The sequence below is a fragment of the Rhizophagus irregularis genome, chromosome 7 (genome assembly GCF_026210795.1).
Source record: "Rhizophagus irregularis chromosome 7, complete sequence".
Taxonomy (NCBI): domain Eukaryota; kingdom Fungi; phylum Glomeromycota; class Glomeromycetes; order Glomerales; family Glomeraceae; genus Rhizophagus; species Rhizophagus irregularis.
In genome coordinates, this window is record NC_089435.1 from 1,527,621 (window position 1) to 1,542,724 (window position 15,104).

General features: G+C 27.6%; 3 protein-coding genes across 3 annotated transcripts; all 3 read left to right on the forward strand.

The window, feature by feature from the left end:
* Window positions 1-406: 406 nt before the first annotated feature.
* OCT59_027136 (uncharacterized protein) lies at window positions 407-1,612 on the forward strand (the record flags this gene model as incomplete). The annotated part of the gene is made up of 1 exon (XM_025330855.2): window positions 407-1,612. The coding sequence occupies one exon, from the start codon at window positions 407-409 to the stop codon at window positions 1,610-1,612; it is 1,206 nt and encodes a 401-aa protein (XP_025167468.2).
* A 4,983-nt stretch (window positions 1,613-6,595) lies between these two features.
* Window positions 6,596-7,030, forward strand: OCT59_027137 (uncharacterized protein; the record flags this gene model as incomplete). Its single annotated transcript, XM_025328233.1, has 1 exon — window positions 6,596-7,030. The coding sequence occupies one exon, from the start codon at window positions 6,596-6,598 to the stop codon at window positions 7,028-7,030; it is 435 nt and encodes a 144-aa protein (XP_025167469.1).
* Window positions 7,031-7,690: 660 nt separating this feature from the next.
* On the forward strand, window positions 7,691-12,757 carry OCT59_027138 (uncharacterized protein; the record flags this gene model as incomplete). The annotated part of the gene is made up of 5 exons (XM_066136746.1): window positions 7,691-11,486; window positions 11,564-11,739; window positions 11,819-12,245; window positions 12,599-12,667; window positions 12,738-12,757. The coding sequence occupies 5 exons, from the start codon at window positions 7,691-7,693 to the stop codon at window positions 12,755-12,757; spliced, it is 4,488 nt and encodes a 1,495-aa protein (XP_065993204.1).
* Between the last annotated feature and the right edge of the window lie 2,347 nt (window positions 12,758-15,104).

A 15,104-nucleotide genomic window follows, 5' to 3' on the forward strand; every position in this document is an offset into this window, starting at 1 on the left:
ACACAAAGTAAAAAAATAAAATATAAACGTAATATTTGTTACACAATAAGGCTAATCTTCATTAAAATAATGACAAATCCTTCTAAAACCTAAATTAAATAAAAAATTTCTCCTTTTTTTTATTTTTTATTTTTTATTTATTTATTTATTTATTTTTTAAAAAAAAAGAATGTGGCGATTCAATGAAGATTTGCTTTTTCTAATATTTGAAAAATTAAAAAATGATAAAAAATCACTTTATTCATGTCTTTTAGTTAATAGAACTTGGTGTGTAACAGCGGTGCCATTTTTATGGAGAAATCCTAGTCAATTTTATTATGCGACTGATAATTCAAAGAATATACTATATAACGTAATACTTTTACATTTATCGGAAGAATCAAGAGTAATTTTGAAGAATCAAGGAATGAATAATCTTATTACGGAGACAACATATCAGCGTCCTTTATTTGATTATATTAGTTTTTGGAAATATTTAGAATTGTATATCCTAGAAGATGTAATTTCTTCGAAAATGATTGAAAAATCAAATGCACCTATTTTAAGAAACGAGATATTAAAATTATTTATTAATAAAAATACTAAGTTTATTCAACTTTCAATCCCACGTTACTTTGATTATCAGCTACATCTTATTCCGGAGGCTAAATGTTGCTTTTCAGAACTTGGATTCTTTCATTGTGATGTTAAAATTGATCAAAATATTTTAGAAGGATTGGCTAAAATATGCAAATCAATTAAAAAAATTACATTATATATTACGGCTTATGATAATACTGATAATTATGGGATCTTTAAATTAATTGAAGTACAAAAAAGTTTAAATGAATTCTGTTTATTCGATATTTCAAGCTCTAAACATGAATCATTTTATAAATCTCTTGAAGAATCATTAATTAAACATGCAGATACTGTCCAATATTTGAGAATTAGTTGGAATCCTACTACAAGATTTCTTTCGTACTTTGTGAATTTACTATATTTAGAAATTCATAAACCATATTTCAGAAATTGGAATGATCCAAATAATTTAAAGAATTTGTCATTACCTAATTTAAAAATTTTAAAGGTTGATTATGTTCCATTAATTGCTACAGTAAATTTAATTGAAAATACAACAGGAAATCTTTCTGAAATTAGTATACATTGTGATAATGTCATACATTATGTTGATTGTAAAATACTTATTCAAGCAATTTATCAAAATTGTCCAAATATTAGGTATCTTAAATTATCATTAGATAGAAATTTATTGATTCCAGAATTTGAAAATTTATTAATTAGTTGTCAATTTTTAAATGGATTAATTATTAACGTGTGCAAAGATTATGAATTTAGTTGGGATAAGTTATTTCAAATATTAGCCAAATCTTCACCAATTAGTTTATTTAAATTTAAATTTTATTTTAAGATATTTAAATTGAAAGATATTGAATCATTTTTTTCTAGTTGGACAAATAGGAATCCTATATTGTTAAAAATAAATCATTCCGGAATAAAAGTGGATCAGAAATTGGTAAATTTAATCGAAGAATATAAAGCGAAAGGAGTGATTAAAAAATATTCATTTGGTTGTGGAATGAATCTTAATGAAGATTTTGAATGGATTTAAAAGAAATCAGCAACGTACCGCACTGTACAAGTTACCTTTTAGTACCTCTAAATATATCAAATTCATAAATTTAAATTTTCATATATATATTAATTCTTTATAATACTCTCAGGATGGAAGTATGTGTTGGTACGTAATAAATATAAAAATAAATTTTATGCAGAAATAATTATTCGCTTCCATTAGTAAATTATTTTTTTATACATTTACTTTGCTTATTTTTTTTAAAAAAAAATTGCTAAATCGCAAGAAATCTAAAAATTTTGTCATAATTATGAAGTATTTATTTATTTGATAAGAAATAAATGTAAATTAATTATAATAATAATAGTTTAGAGGATAGTTATAACAATATTTGGACATTTAGCAATAAAATATAAATTTAATTCCAAAAACTTCATGTTTATAATCTAGATTTAGATGATATATAATTATCATAATTGGCCCAAATTATTTTTTTTTACATTAAGATTGTAAGTCAATTTATTAAAGTAGTACAAAACAATTGATACAAAAAATTTTATATATATATATATATATATATATACAAACTAAAAGAACTAGTACTAGCTTCCCTATCTATCATAGTAAACTACCCAGACAGACGAACCCAACCTTTCCAGCATAAAAAAGCAAAAAATGTTGCATTTTTTTCGTTCAATTTGGTTAGATAATGTGCGAATTATCAAGATTTCATATATTTTTTGATTAAATCAGGAAAGGCGTCATACAAACATTTTTCAATTTTTTATATAATATATTCTGTATGTATGTAAATTGCATATCGTATATAGCATAAAGCATATTTTAATTGCATCCTTTTAATATCATTATAATAAAATTTGATTTTGAGCTCTCCTGTGACATTCTGAAGGATTTCACAGAAAGGTATAATTTTGATTGATCAGCAAGAATTTCCAAGCAAGGTTTGGCCAGGCGGATTGATGGTTTTCAATGATATCAAGAATTCAAGATATTCATCCGGTCAAAATAGACTTTTTTTAATAGGACTAAATAGGTCAATTAATAATTACAGTAAAAACAAAAAAATAAAAATAAAGGATTAATTTTAACTGAAAACAAATGATATCTATTGATCCCTTTAACCGAAAATGAAATATATTTTTTTCTTTTAATAAAAGCAATTAATAATTTATTTTTTATAAAAATAAATATTTTTTTAATAAGGGAGAATTAATTAAAGAAAAAAAATTAAAATTGAAAGCCTCAGCCAGACCGGTTGACGGAGTTTGACCAACTTTAGATCGGTTAATTGGGTCGATAATACACACTTTGTACCAAGATACCGAGAGCTTGAAAAATAAACTGGTATTTTCACACTTTGAAATCACACATGAATCAAAACCATTACACTGGAATCACAATAAAACCACACTAAATAAAGTGTTCTCAGGTCTCTCAGATCTCTTTAAAGCAATAAAATGGTATTTCAAGTAGTGTTCCGAAAGGGTCGGGTCAAACCCGGGTCATTTGACCCGACTCGTGTTTAAAATCCGAATCGGGTTCATCATTATTTGACACTAGTCCTGTATTCAACCCGACTCGTCGGGTCAGGGTCATGCCTTTGTTTGACCCAGGTTGACCCGGTTTGACCCGGGTTTAATAAGATATTTAAGATATTTTAGAGTAATATGTCCACGTTATGAGTCTTGTGTATAAAACGAGAAAACATGGTAGATTCTCCCTATGAAAAAAGTCTGTGTGATTTTTGTTGAAAAATCATTCAATTAAATTCACTACAATTTCTGTATATTTGACCATACAATAATTGTGCTAAAAATTGCAATAAATCACACAATTATTGCATGGTAATTTATTCAATAATTATCCTATTTTTGACCTGAATTTATACAATTATTGTGTGATTTTTGAGCCAAATTTTAGGCCATATTTTAGGAATTATAGGTTAAATTTTACAGTAATAACAGGCAATTTATAAAGTGAAATTATGAATTTTTTTTATTGACGTAAAATATAAAAAATATACACAATATTTCATAAATAAAATACTAAATTTGATATAATCATAAATATAAAAATTTGTAAGAAAATAAAATAAAATAAAGTATGTTAATAACATGAAAGTAAATTAGTAGTATCAAAGAAGAAAGTAAATTATTAGTGTAAGTAAATTATTAGTATTAAATAAAAAAGTATGAAGTTAGTGAAGAAAGCAAATTAGTAGTGTTAAAAAGTAAATTATTAGTGTTAGTAATAAAAAAGTATGAAGTTAGTGAAGAAAGCAAATTAGTAGTGTTAAAAAGTAAATTATTAGTATTAGTAATAAAAAAAAGTATGAAGTTAGTGAAGAAAGCAAGTTAGTAACATTAAAATGTAAAAAGTTAGGAAAATAAAAAGATAAAGAACACAAGTTTTTTTTACCTGATATTTTAAAAGAAAGTTGAAGAAAAGTTAAAAGGTTAAAAAAACAAACAAAAACATTACGCGTCATCATATTTATTTTGACGATCAGATCACGTGACTAACATATATAATTTTAAGAGTTGATTTTTACCGCATAATTCTGGCCAAATTATAATTCCGGTCAGAACTAATTGTGTAACCTAATAAAAAGTTTTTGACTTTTTTTTAGTTACAAGATAATACAAAAATTTCACCAATGGGTCTAGAAGATGCCCGTTTATAAGCAAATATGCGGTTGAATTTTGTGTAACCTTACTGCATAAATCACTTTACTTAGGAAAATCTATTTGTAATGGTTAAAAGTGGTCTATTCGACCCTAAAAGTGGTCAAATGTAACCATACAGGTAAGATGGAAAGTAGTATAATAGGATTACCCAAAAATTGCTTTCTGTATCCTAAATTTAAGTCTATTTTCAAGTTGTACAATAATCACAATTTTTATTGTACAAAAATTGAATGTTTTCTGTATCCTAAATTTAAGTTGTATAAAAATCACACAAAAATTGAACATTTTCTATATCCTAAATTTAAGTTGTACAAAAATTGCATACTTTTAATATGCTTTGAAAAACTTCATAACTATTTTTATCCAAAAATCTGCAATAATTGTACAATTTCCACACGGACTTGAACAAATATTGTACAAAAATTGGATGATTTTTTTTCATAGGGTCTTAGATCATGTTTTTGATTATATTTAAAAATCCTTGAAACCAAGATGCTCTACTGTGTAAGAAATTATATTATTTAATCTTACTAATTTATTAATAACACATATAGCTAAATGATTCATAACTAGCAGCAGTGGCAGGTAAAAAATAATTTAGCTATTTTTAATATTGCTAAATATTAACTAATTAAATGATTTTGCCAATAGAAGGGATCTTTTCCGATGGAGCTGATTTGATAACAGCAGTAACAGCAGCAAAAAGAAGCAATCTCAAAACAAATACAATTTGTACTTGTATGAGTTTGAAATCATGGTGGGAGTAAGGAAGAATTATGTATTTTATAATTTTATAATAAAAATTTAAATAAAACTTATCAAAATCGTTTTTTTGTAAAAGTTGTGCGACATACATTATTATTGTCTTGCAATCATGAACAAATTTGTTAAAAATTTTATTTGACCCGGGTCATCCGGGGGTTAAACTATAACGGGTCAGAGGTCGGGTTATATAAATATTAACCCGGGTATTTGTGCGGGTTGATTTTTATAGTCGGGTCGAGTTCGAATATATCCTCAAACCCGACCCGATTCGACCCTTTCAGAACACCAATTTCAAGTCACCTTATTACGTATATGACGGAAATATTTAATTTTATTGAATTTCTCTATTAAACCAATTTTTTTATTTTTACAGTTACACATACAGTATAAAAAAATCCAATTATAAATAAAATGCTTTTTGTTTGTTATGTGGTAGTTTTAATGATTTATTCAATTAATTTACACAATTTCGATCTTGGACGTTATTTAATCTGAACAAATATTATTTAAAACAACATATTGAGTTATTTATTCATCTCATATACTAATTTTTGCTCCTAGTTTCATTGATTCTGGCTGGTGAACCAGTGTAATCATTTGTAATCATCTGGACCCATATCTTCCGTAGTCATTACATGGAATCCAAGCTAATTCCACATAGGATCCAACTGGCGAAAACTATACATAATATGGTTTGTCCAGGTCAACCAGAATCACATAAGGAGTATACACGTGATTGCTGCCACGCCCAATAAACTCCCCCAGCGTAACCAACAAACAAGCTCGGGCACGTGATATAAAGTGTGGCGTCTAAATTTTGATTGGTCGGGCTTGTGTAACATTTAACTTTGAATTTTTTCAATTTTTTTGTAAATGTTTTGTTTTTTTTTCAAAGACTTTTGTAAAAAAGTCAATAGAAATAAAATAAATTTTAGTTTTAATATTTTTATTATATTGTTTTTGAATGATACTGTAAACAATACAGAAAAATTTTTACTTGATATATTTATGAAATAAAAATTTTTTTTTTTTTGTTTTTAAAATTCTCTGTATAACTGATAAAGTAAAGTAACATATACCTGACTAAAAATATACAAGTTTATGCTATTTATACAAAAAAGTCAAAATATATAAAATTAATGTATATATAAATACTTTAATACTTGCTAAAACAAACTTTAAAAATTTCTCAGGGGAGAGATCGATTGGTCAACAACATTACGATTTATTAATAATCGTAATGAATTTTCCTTTATCAATGTGGTACGAACGATACGAAGGATAGATCATATAAAATAAAAAATTTAATCAAGGAGCTTCCAACATACGCAGTTCTGATGAAACGAAAAATTAATGGTATAGAAACGGATATATGTCCAAGATGTAAAAAATTTAGTGAAGATTGGGAGCATATATGGATATGTAAAGCGAATGAATTGGAGATAAATGAATTGATTAGATGATCGTTATGTGAATACGAACAAATACTCGTGGATAAGAACAAGAACGAAGATATAGATGTTATGAAAGATGTATCATCAAAATAATGGACCAACCATCTTTAGTTTTAATTGGTAAAAAACGCATTTGGAAATTTTTGAGAGGAGCGTATAACTTTAATAAAATATCTAACAAACAAAAAACAAAGAAAGTAATAGAAGATATGTGGATATTTTGTTACAATCAGTTCAGACTAAAGATATGGAATCAAAGATGCGAGATAGTATCAGAAATAGAAAAAGATCAAGGATTAACGAAAAAAGATCTACGGTTGAAAAGAAAAGCATATGATGTTATTGATGATGTGGACGCGACTAGAAAAATGAACGAAAATGGAAAAACAAATAAAAATGATAAAAACATACAAAAAAAATTAATTAAAAAAATTAAATTAGTAATGAAAGATCGTTTGATAGGTAAGATCACGGAAGAAGACTCGATTAAAAATAATTGGTATACAATGACGAAATTAGCTCAATAAATTATAGTTTAGTAATTTATAGCTAGGATTAATTGTAATTATTTTTTAGACTAGATTACTTTAGTTATAGAGGATATTATATTTTATATAATGTTTTCTAGGTGTTTTGATATTTTGTAATTCATTTAATTTTACTAAATTAATAAACGCGTTACTAATTTTAAAAATAAAATGTATAAAGAAATAGGTGAACGGGCAAGTTAATATGACGCGAGAAAAAAAAATATTTATTTATATCGCATCAAAACACAGCCACATCACGGATCACGTGCCCGAGCTTTTTTTGGTTACGCTAGGGAATATCGGAATATCACGTCAATCGCATTTAAACATTTTACATACACTTCAATAAGATAACGTGATTAAAATAGGATGTGGCGTTCGCGTTGTTTATATTTATCTCTGCGACTTTTTTTTGAGTGGTCTGATTCTTATTCGTCACCCCTGTAAGTGTACAAATTGTTTGAATGCACGCCAATCAGTTCCCATCTGCGGATGAGCGGATGATCAGATTGATCAGTGTCAATTACGTTGTGAATATCATGTGATCGCAGATCCTTTGTGTTTCCTGTGTGACGTTGATTTTTCGGAAAACCCCTTCTATTACACCGACTTGTTGATTTAACCTATCTTAGTTAAAAATAATTTCTTTATTAAAAAATGTCTGATTTTGAAAACAATGAAAATAAATTATTTTACCAGTATAAAATAGCAGCAGAAATTGGTGATAAAGTTGCAATGTTTAATTTAGCAATATGTTATGAAAATGGAGAAGGAATAAAAAAGAATTTAGAAAAAGCCTTTTATTGGTATCAGAAAGCAGCTAAAAATGGTAATGAATATGCAATGAATAATTTAGCCATATGTTATGAAAATGGAGAAGGAATAGAAAAGAATTTAGAAAAAGCCTTTTATTGGTATCAAAAAGCAGAAGAAAATGGTAATAAAGATGCAATATCTAATTTAGCCTTATGTTATGGAGAAGGAATTGGTATTGAAAAGGATGAAGTCAAAGCCTTTTATTGGTATCAAAAAGCAGCAGAGAATGGTAATGAATATGCAATGAATTATTTAGCTATATATTATGAAAATGGAAAAGGAAAAGAAAAGAATTTAGAAAAAGCCTTTTATTGGTATCAAAAAGCAGCAGAAAATGGTAATGAAGATGCAATGAACAATTTGGCCATATGTTATAAAAATGGAAAAGGAACAGAAAAGAATTTTAAAAAAGCTTTTTATTGGTATCAAAAATCAGCAGAAAATGGGAAAAATGAAGCAATGAATAATTTAGCAATATTCTATGAAAATGGAGAAGGAACAGAAAAAAAATTAGAAAAAGCCTTTTATTGGTATCAAAAAGCAGCAGAAAATGATAATAAAGTTGCAATGTATAATTTAGCCTTATGTCATAAAAATGGAAAAGGAACAGAAAAGAATTTAGAAAAAGCTTTTTATTGGTATCAAAAAGCAGCAGAAATAGATTATATTAAAGCAATGAATAGTTTAGCTATATGCTATGGAAATGGGGAGGGAACAGAAAAGAATTCAGAAAAAGCCTTTTATTGGTATAATAAAGCAGCAGAAAATGGTAATGAAGCTGCAATGAATAATTTAGCCTTTTGTTATAAAATTGGAAAAGGAATAGAAATGGATTTAGAAAAAGCCTTCTATTGGTATCAAAAAGCAGCAGAAATAGATTATATTAAAGCAATGTTTAATTTGGCCGTATGTTATGAAAGTGGGAAAGGAATAGAAAAGAATTTTAAAAAAGCTTTTCATTGGTATCAAAAAGCAGCAGAAAATGGAAAAAATGAAGCAATGAATAATTTAGCAATATGCTATGAAAATGGAGAAGGAACAGAAAAAAATTTAGAAAAAGCCTTTTATTGGTATCAAAAAGCAGAAGAAAATGGTAATAAAGATGCAATATCTAATTTAGCCTTATGTTATGGAGAAGGAATTGGTATTGAAAAGGATGAAGTCAAAGCCTTTTATTGGTATCAAAAAGCAGCAGAGAATGGTAATGAATATGCAATGAATTATTTAGCTATATATTATGAAAATGGAAAAGGAAAAGAAAAGAATTTAGAAAAAGCCTTTTATTGGTATCAAAAAGCAGCAGAAAATGGTAATGAAGATGCAATGAACAATTTGGCCATATGTTATAAAAATGGAAAAGGAACAGAAAAGAATTTTAAAAAAGCTTTTTATTGGTATCAAAAATCAGCAGAAAATGGGAAAAATGAAGCAATGAATAATTTAGCAATATTCTATGAAAATGGAGAAGGAACAGAAAAAAAATTAGAAAAAGCCTTTTATTGGTATCAAAAAGCAGCAGAAAATTATAATAAAGTTGCAATGTATAATTTAGCCTTATGTTATAAAAATGGAAAAGGAACAGAAAAGAATTTAGAAAAAGCTTTTTATTGGTATCAAAAAGCAGCAGAAATAGATTATATTAAAGCAATGAATAGTTTAGCTATATGCTATGGAAATGGGGAGGGAACAGAAAAGAATTCAGAAAAGGCCTTTTATTGGTATAATAAAGCAGCAGAAAATGGTAATGAAGCTGCAATGAATAATTTAGCCTTTTGTTATAAAATTGGAAAAGGAATAGAAATGGATTTAGAAAAAGCCTTCTATTGGTATCAAAAAGCAGCAGAAATAGATTATATTAAAGCAATGTTTAATTTGGCCGTATGTTATGAAAGTGGGAAAGGAATAGAAAAGAATTTTAAAAAAGCTTTTCATTGGTATCAAAAAGCAGCAGAAAATGGAAAAAATGAAGCAATGAATAATTTAGCAATATGCTATGAAAATGGAGAAGGAACAGAAAAAAATTTAGAAAAAGCCTTTTATTGGTATCAAAAAGCAGCAGAAAATGGTAATAAAGTTGCAATGTATAATTTAGCCTTATGTTATGAGGAAGGAATTGGTACTGAAAAAAATGAAGTTGAGGCCCTTTATTGGTATCAAAAAGCAGCAGAAAATGGTAATGAAGTTGCAATGAACAATTTAGCCATATGTTATAAAAATGGAAAAGGAACAGAAAAGAATTTAAAAAAAGCCTTTTGTTGGTATCAAAAAGCAGCAGAAAATGGTAGTAAAGTTGCAATGAAAAGTTTAGCCATATGTTATGAATATGGAAAAGGTACAGAAAAGAATTTAGAGAAAGCCATTTACTGGTATCAAGAAGTAGAAAATGGTAATGAAATTGCAATGAATAGTTTAGCAATATGCTATAAAAATGGAGAAGAAACAAAAAGGAAATTAGAAAAAGCCTTTTATTGGTATCAAAAAGCAGCAGAAAATGGTAATATAGATGCAATGTCTAAATTGGCCTTGTGTTTTGGAGAAGGAATTGGTATTGAAAAAGATGAAGCCAAAGCATTTTATTGGTATCAAAAAGCAGCAGAAAATGGTAATGAAGTTGCAATGAATAATTTAGCCATATATTATAAAAATGGAGAAGGAACAAAAAAAAGTTTAGGAAAATCCTTTTATTGGTATCAAAAAGCAGCAGTAAATGGTAATGAAATTGCAATGAATAGTTTAGCCATATGCTATAAAAATGGAGAAGGAACAAAAAGGAAATTAAAAAAAGCCTTTTATTGGTATCAAAAAGCAGCAGAAAATGGTAATATAGATGCAATGTTTAGTTTGGCTTTATTTTTTGGAGAAGGAATTGGTATTGAAAAAGATGAAGCCAAAGCATTTTATTGGTATCAAAAAGCAGCAGAAAATGGTAATGAAGTTGCAATGAATAGTTTAGCAACATGCTATGAAAATGGAAAAGGAACAGAAAAAAAATTAGAAAAAGCCTTTTATTGGTATCAGAAAGCAGCAGAAAATGGTAGTAAAGTTGCAATGAAAAGTTTAGCCATATGTTATGAATATGGAAAAGGTACAGAAAAGAATTTAGAGAATGCCTTTTGTTGGTATCAAAAAGCAGTAAAAAATGGTAATGATGATGCAATGAAAAATTTAGCCATGTGTTATGAAAATGGAAATGGAACAGAAAAGAATTTAGAAAAAGCCTCTTATTGGTATCAAAAAGCAGCTCAGCAAGGGATTAGTAATGTTCAGTATAAACCTGGATTTCTTTATAGAATTGGTAAAGTGAAAAAAGTATTAGAAAAGCATGTTTATTGGTCTAAAAATGCAGAAAAAGAAAGTTTAAGTGCAAATAAATGGATTGAAAATGCTCTAAAATATGGAAAAGTTAAATTTATATCTTATAAAGAGCTAAAAAATACAGAAAGACTTTATGCGGGAGGATTTGGAACAATATCAAAAGCAATTTGGACTAAAACTAATAATTATGTTATTTGTAAAAAATTGACTAATACAACTTATATTAAGAATGATCTATTAGATGCATTTATTCATGAACTAAAAGTGCATCTGCACCTTAATTATAGTGACAGAATTATACGTTGTTTTGGTATTAGTTTAGGTAATTTGATTATTTATCTACATTGCATTTTTATTTTTTATTTTTTTTTAAAAATTTCTTATAAATTTTTTCTTTAGATCCAAAAACAAATGAATATTTTCTTATTATGCAGTACGCTAATGACGGAGATCTTCAAAATTATCTCAAAAATACTTTTAAGGATTTGACATGGGATGATAAGAAAAAATTAGCATTTCAAATTGCAGATGGATTAAATTATTTGCATAATGAAAATATTTTACATAGAGATCTTGTAAGTATTATTATTTTTATCTAATATCATTATAGTACTAAATAAATGATAATGTTCTACTTTATTTTTTTTATTTTAGCATTCTAAGAATATAGTTATTCATGAAAATAATGCTAAAATTATGGACTTTGGTATTTCAAAAAATCAAGATAATCAAACTTCAACAGCCTATGTTGGTAATTTTGGTGTTGTTGCTTATATGGAACCAAGACGTTTTGTAGATCCAAATTTTCTATATATTAATGCTTCAGACGTCTATAGCTTTGGTGTATTAATGTGGGAGATTTCTAGTGGATATCCTCCATTTAAAGATAATGATAATAAAGTTGCACTTGCTGTTTCTATTAGTAATGGTGCTCGTGAGGTTACAATTCTAGGTACCCCTAAAGAATATGAAAATCTTTATAAAAATTGTTGGAACCAAGAACCTGAAGAAAGATCAACTATTAATGAAATATTGGATGAATTTGAAAGAATGGGTTTTGGAAATATTGCTACTAACGAAGGTATTTATTTATTATTCACATCCGTATATTTGTTGTAGGCCAAACTTGACCATGCCTTGCCATCGGCTTAAATTATCGGCCAATCTAATAATGTCTCAAGACTGTACCAGATAATGGTGTAATTAGCCGAAAAACGGAGCCGAATACCTGATTCCGGACCGGTTTAATTGCAGAAAATCCCTGGAACTCCACGACGATCTAGACCTGAACGGGTCCGGATCACGTTGCGGCTAATTATTTTTCGGCTAACTACACCATTATCTAATTTAGGTCGATGGTAAGGTTTGGGACATGGTCTACAACATATATTTACTAATATATTGATGAAAATAAAATAAATCTGTTTATTAAAGGTAGTGACAATTTAACTCCAGAATTACAAGTTAGTGATAATTCTGCTCAATTCTCTTCAAATTTACACAGTAAGTTTATAACTCTGCTTATTAAGATTTGATATTGAACTAATATTTTTAAATATTTTGTTAAATTTAGTTGACCTGGACAATGTATAATTTTCGTCATAACAACATTCAAAGCAATTAGATTTGCGAAGTAAAAAAATATAAAAATAGACGTGTTTTCCATTTTAAAGGCTGACAAATAAATAAAATTAAAATTGAACATTCATTTAATTTAAGATACTAACCAAATCGCCAATAAATACTATTCTGCAATATTTTTTAAATAATAGAACCTTAGATTAATTAATATTTATTTAACCATTTTGCTCATACATTAAAAGGAATTTACTAATTGTAAGATAAGGAATACAAGCTTCTTTTTTTGATTCTTTTTTTTTTTTTGGTAAATGATATACTTTATTATTTATATGATGAAAACAATAAAATACATCTGGAGTTTGGACTCAAGAATAAGCCTATTCCCTCCGGTGAAGTTGTAGTACCATTACCTACTACATGAAATTTGAAGGATCAATATAGTAAATTCTTCAAAAATACTAAATAATAAAAATACATATAAAGAAAGTCCTTAACGCGTTGGAAATATTTTTAACGTGAAATCACGTGACTTCGACACGATTATAATCTAACCTATCCTAATATACTCACTTTTCACTCACCATCTTTTCTTGAACTATTTCTCTTTTGGACTCTTCAGTCTTCACAGCCCGCTTGTTATTATATTTGTCTCGTCTCGTTCCCTGTTCTCTTCCAGTCTTCCTTAACTCTCTTTTCAAAATCCACATTAATAAGCTGCGTATACTTTTGTATCACACCATGTGATTACTCCTCTTTAATCAATTTTTCTCAAAGCTTAATCAAGGATTCTAGAGATTTAATCATCATTGCCACCTCTTCCGCATTCATCTGATTTTTGATATTTTCCCATTTCATTTGTTCTCCTGCCATAATAAACATCATTTTGTCTATCGAACTTCGAGATGGTGAAGCAACGTATGGTTGTTATGGAACTAACGATTTTTGTTCCTTCCCTTGTTCGTTGATGATATTCACCACTTCTTCCGTTGAGAAATTATCTTTCTTCAACGCTTCTTTTACCGATTTTTCTTTAAAGTCGTTTACATCCAAACCTCTCCTGAACTGGTTAATTGTATCTACCACTTTATCCTCAGATACTGTCGTTGATCATTCCACATCATTCGCTGGACCTCCATCCTTGAATTTATCTCTTTCCTGATACTTACTAATTCCATTTAAGTTTCTTTTTTTGTTTAACTATTTGTATTTCATAAACTACTATGTATCCATCTTTAATATACAGTACAACATTACGGTTACGGTACATTTCGCCGAAATCCATTTCACCGAAACCTGAAGGGAAGTTTCACCGAAAAGACGTTTCGCTGAAAGTGCATTTTATCGAATCCATCTCACCGATTCGTCCATTTCGCCAAATTCCATTTCACCGAATGGACGTTTCACTGAAAATGGTAGCGATTAATATTTTTATAAAAAATATTCATCACGCAATGAATAAAATTTAAATTATTTTTAAGGATTTTTCTTTTCAGCATATTGTCACTTTAACATTCAAGTAACTGATATTAATTGTTAAATAACTTATTTTTTCGCGAATAAATGTTTTCGGGAAAATAAAGTAAAGTAAAAAAAGATTAATATATTATAAACAACAAGATAATAAACTTAATAAAAATCAGCTAATTCAAAAATTTTTCTAGAAAAGATTTCTTTATGCATTTAGTATAAAAATGATAAAAATAAATGGTATGTTGAAGAAACTTCCTTTTGGCGAAATACCCTTTCGGTGAAATATCCCTTCGGAGAAATGGCTTCGGCAAAATTGGTTTTAGTGAAATAGACTTCAGCGAAAAGTCCGGATACCCAACATTACAATAATAGAATTTTTTTAAATAAATACTCTGATGTTTTTATAACAAAGGCCGTAATATAAAAATAGCATTATATATAAAGCGCATCTTATTAGGGCTTGTTCAATTCTGATCGTTCAGGTTTGTTGATATTAACCAATCCTATCATGTGATCAAAATCAAAAATTTAGTACTTTGATCGGCTTATTGATAGTTAGCCTTGGTCACCTTATTTTTCGTATAATAAAATATTTTCTTTTTTAAAATGGCAATAAGCAATACCATTAAACTTTTTAAGGGCGTGTATTAAAACTTTATTAGACGTTAAAAAAGAGCGATCAAAAATGATACCACATTTTTGTTGTTTGGAAATTTCGGGTTGTTGATCACACACAATTTATCAGCCGATAATTATCAATTCAAAACCCGATCAAAATTCCGACCGATCAATGGAGACTCTTAAAATCAAATGTTCTATATTTAATATATATTTCTCCAATGTCTACGTCTTACCAGAGTTTTCCTAGTTACAATTACTATTAATCAAA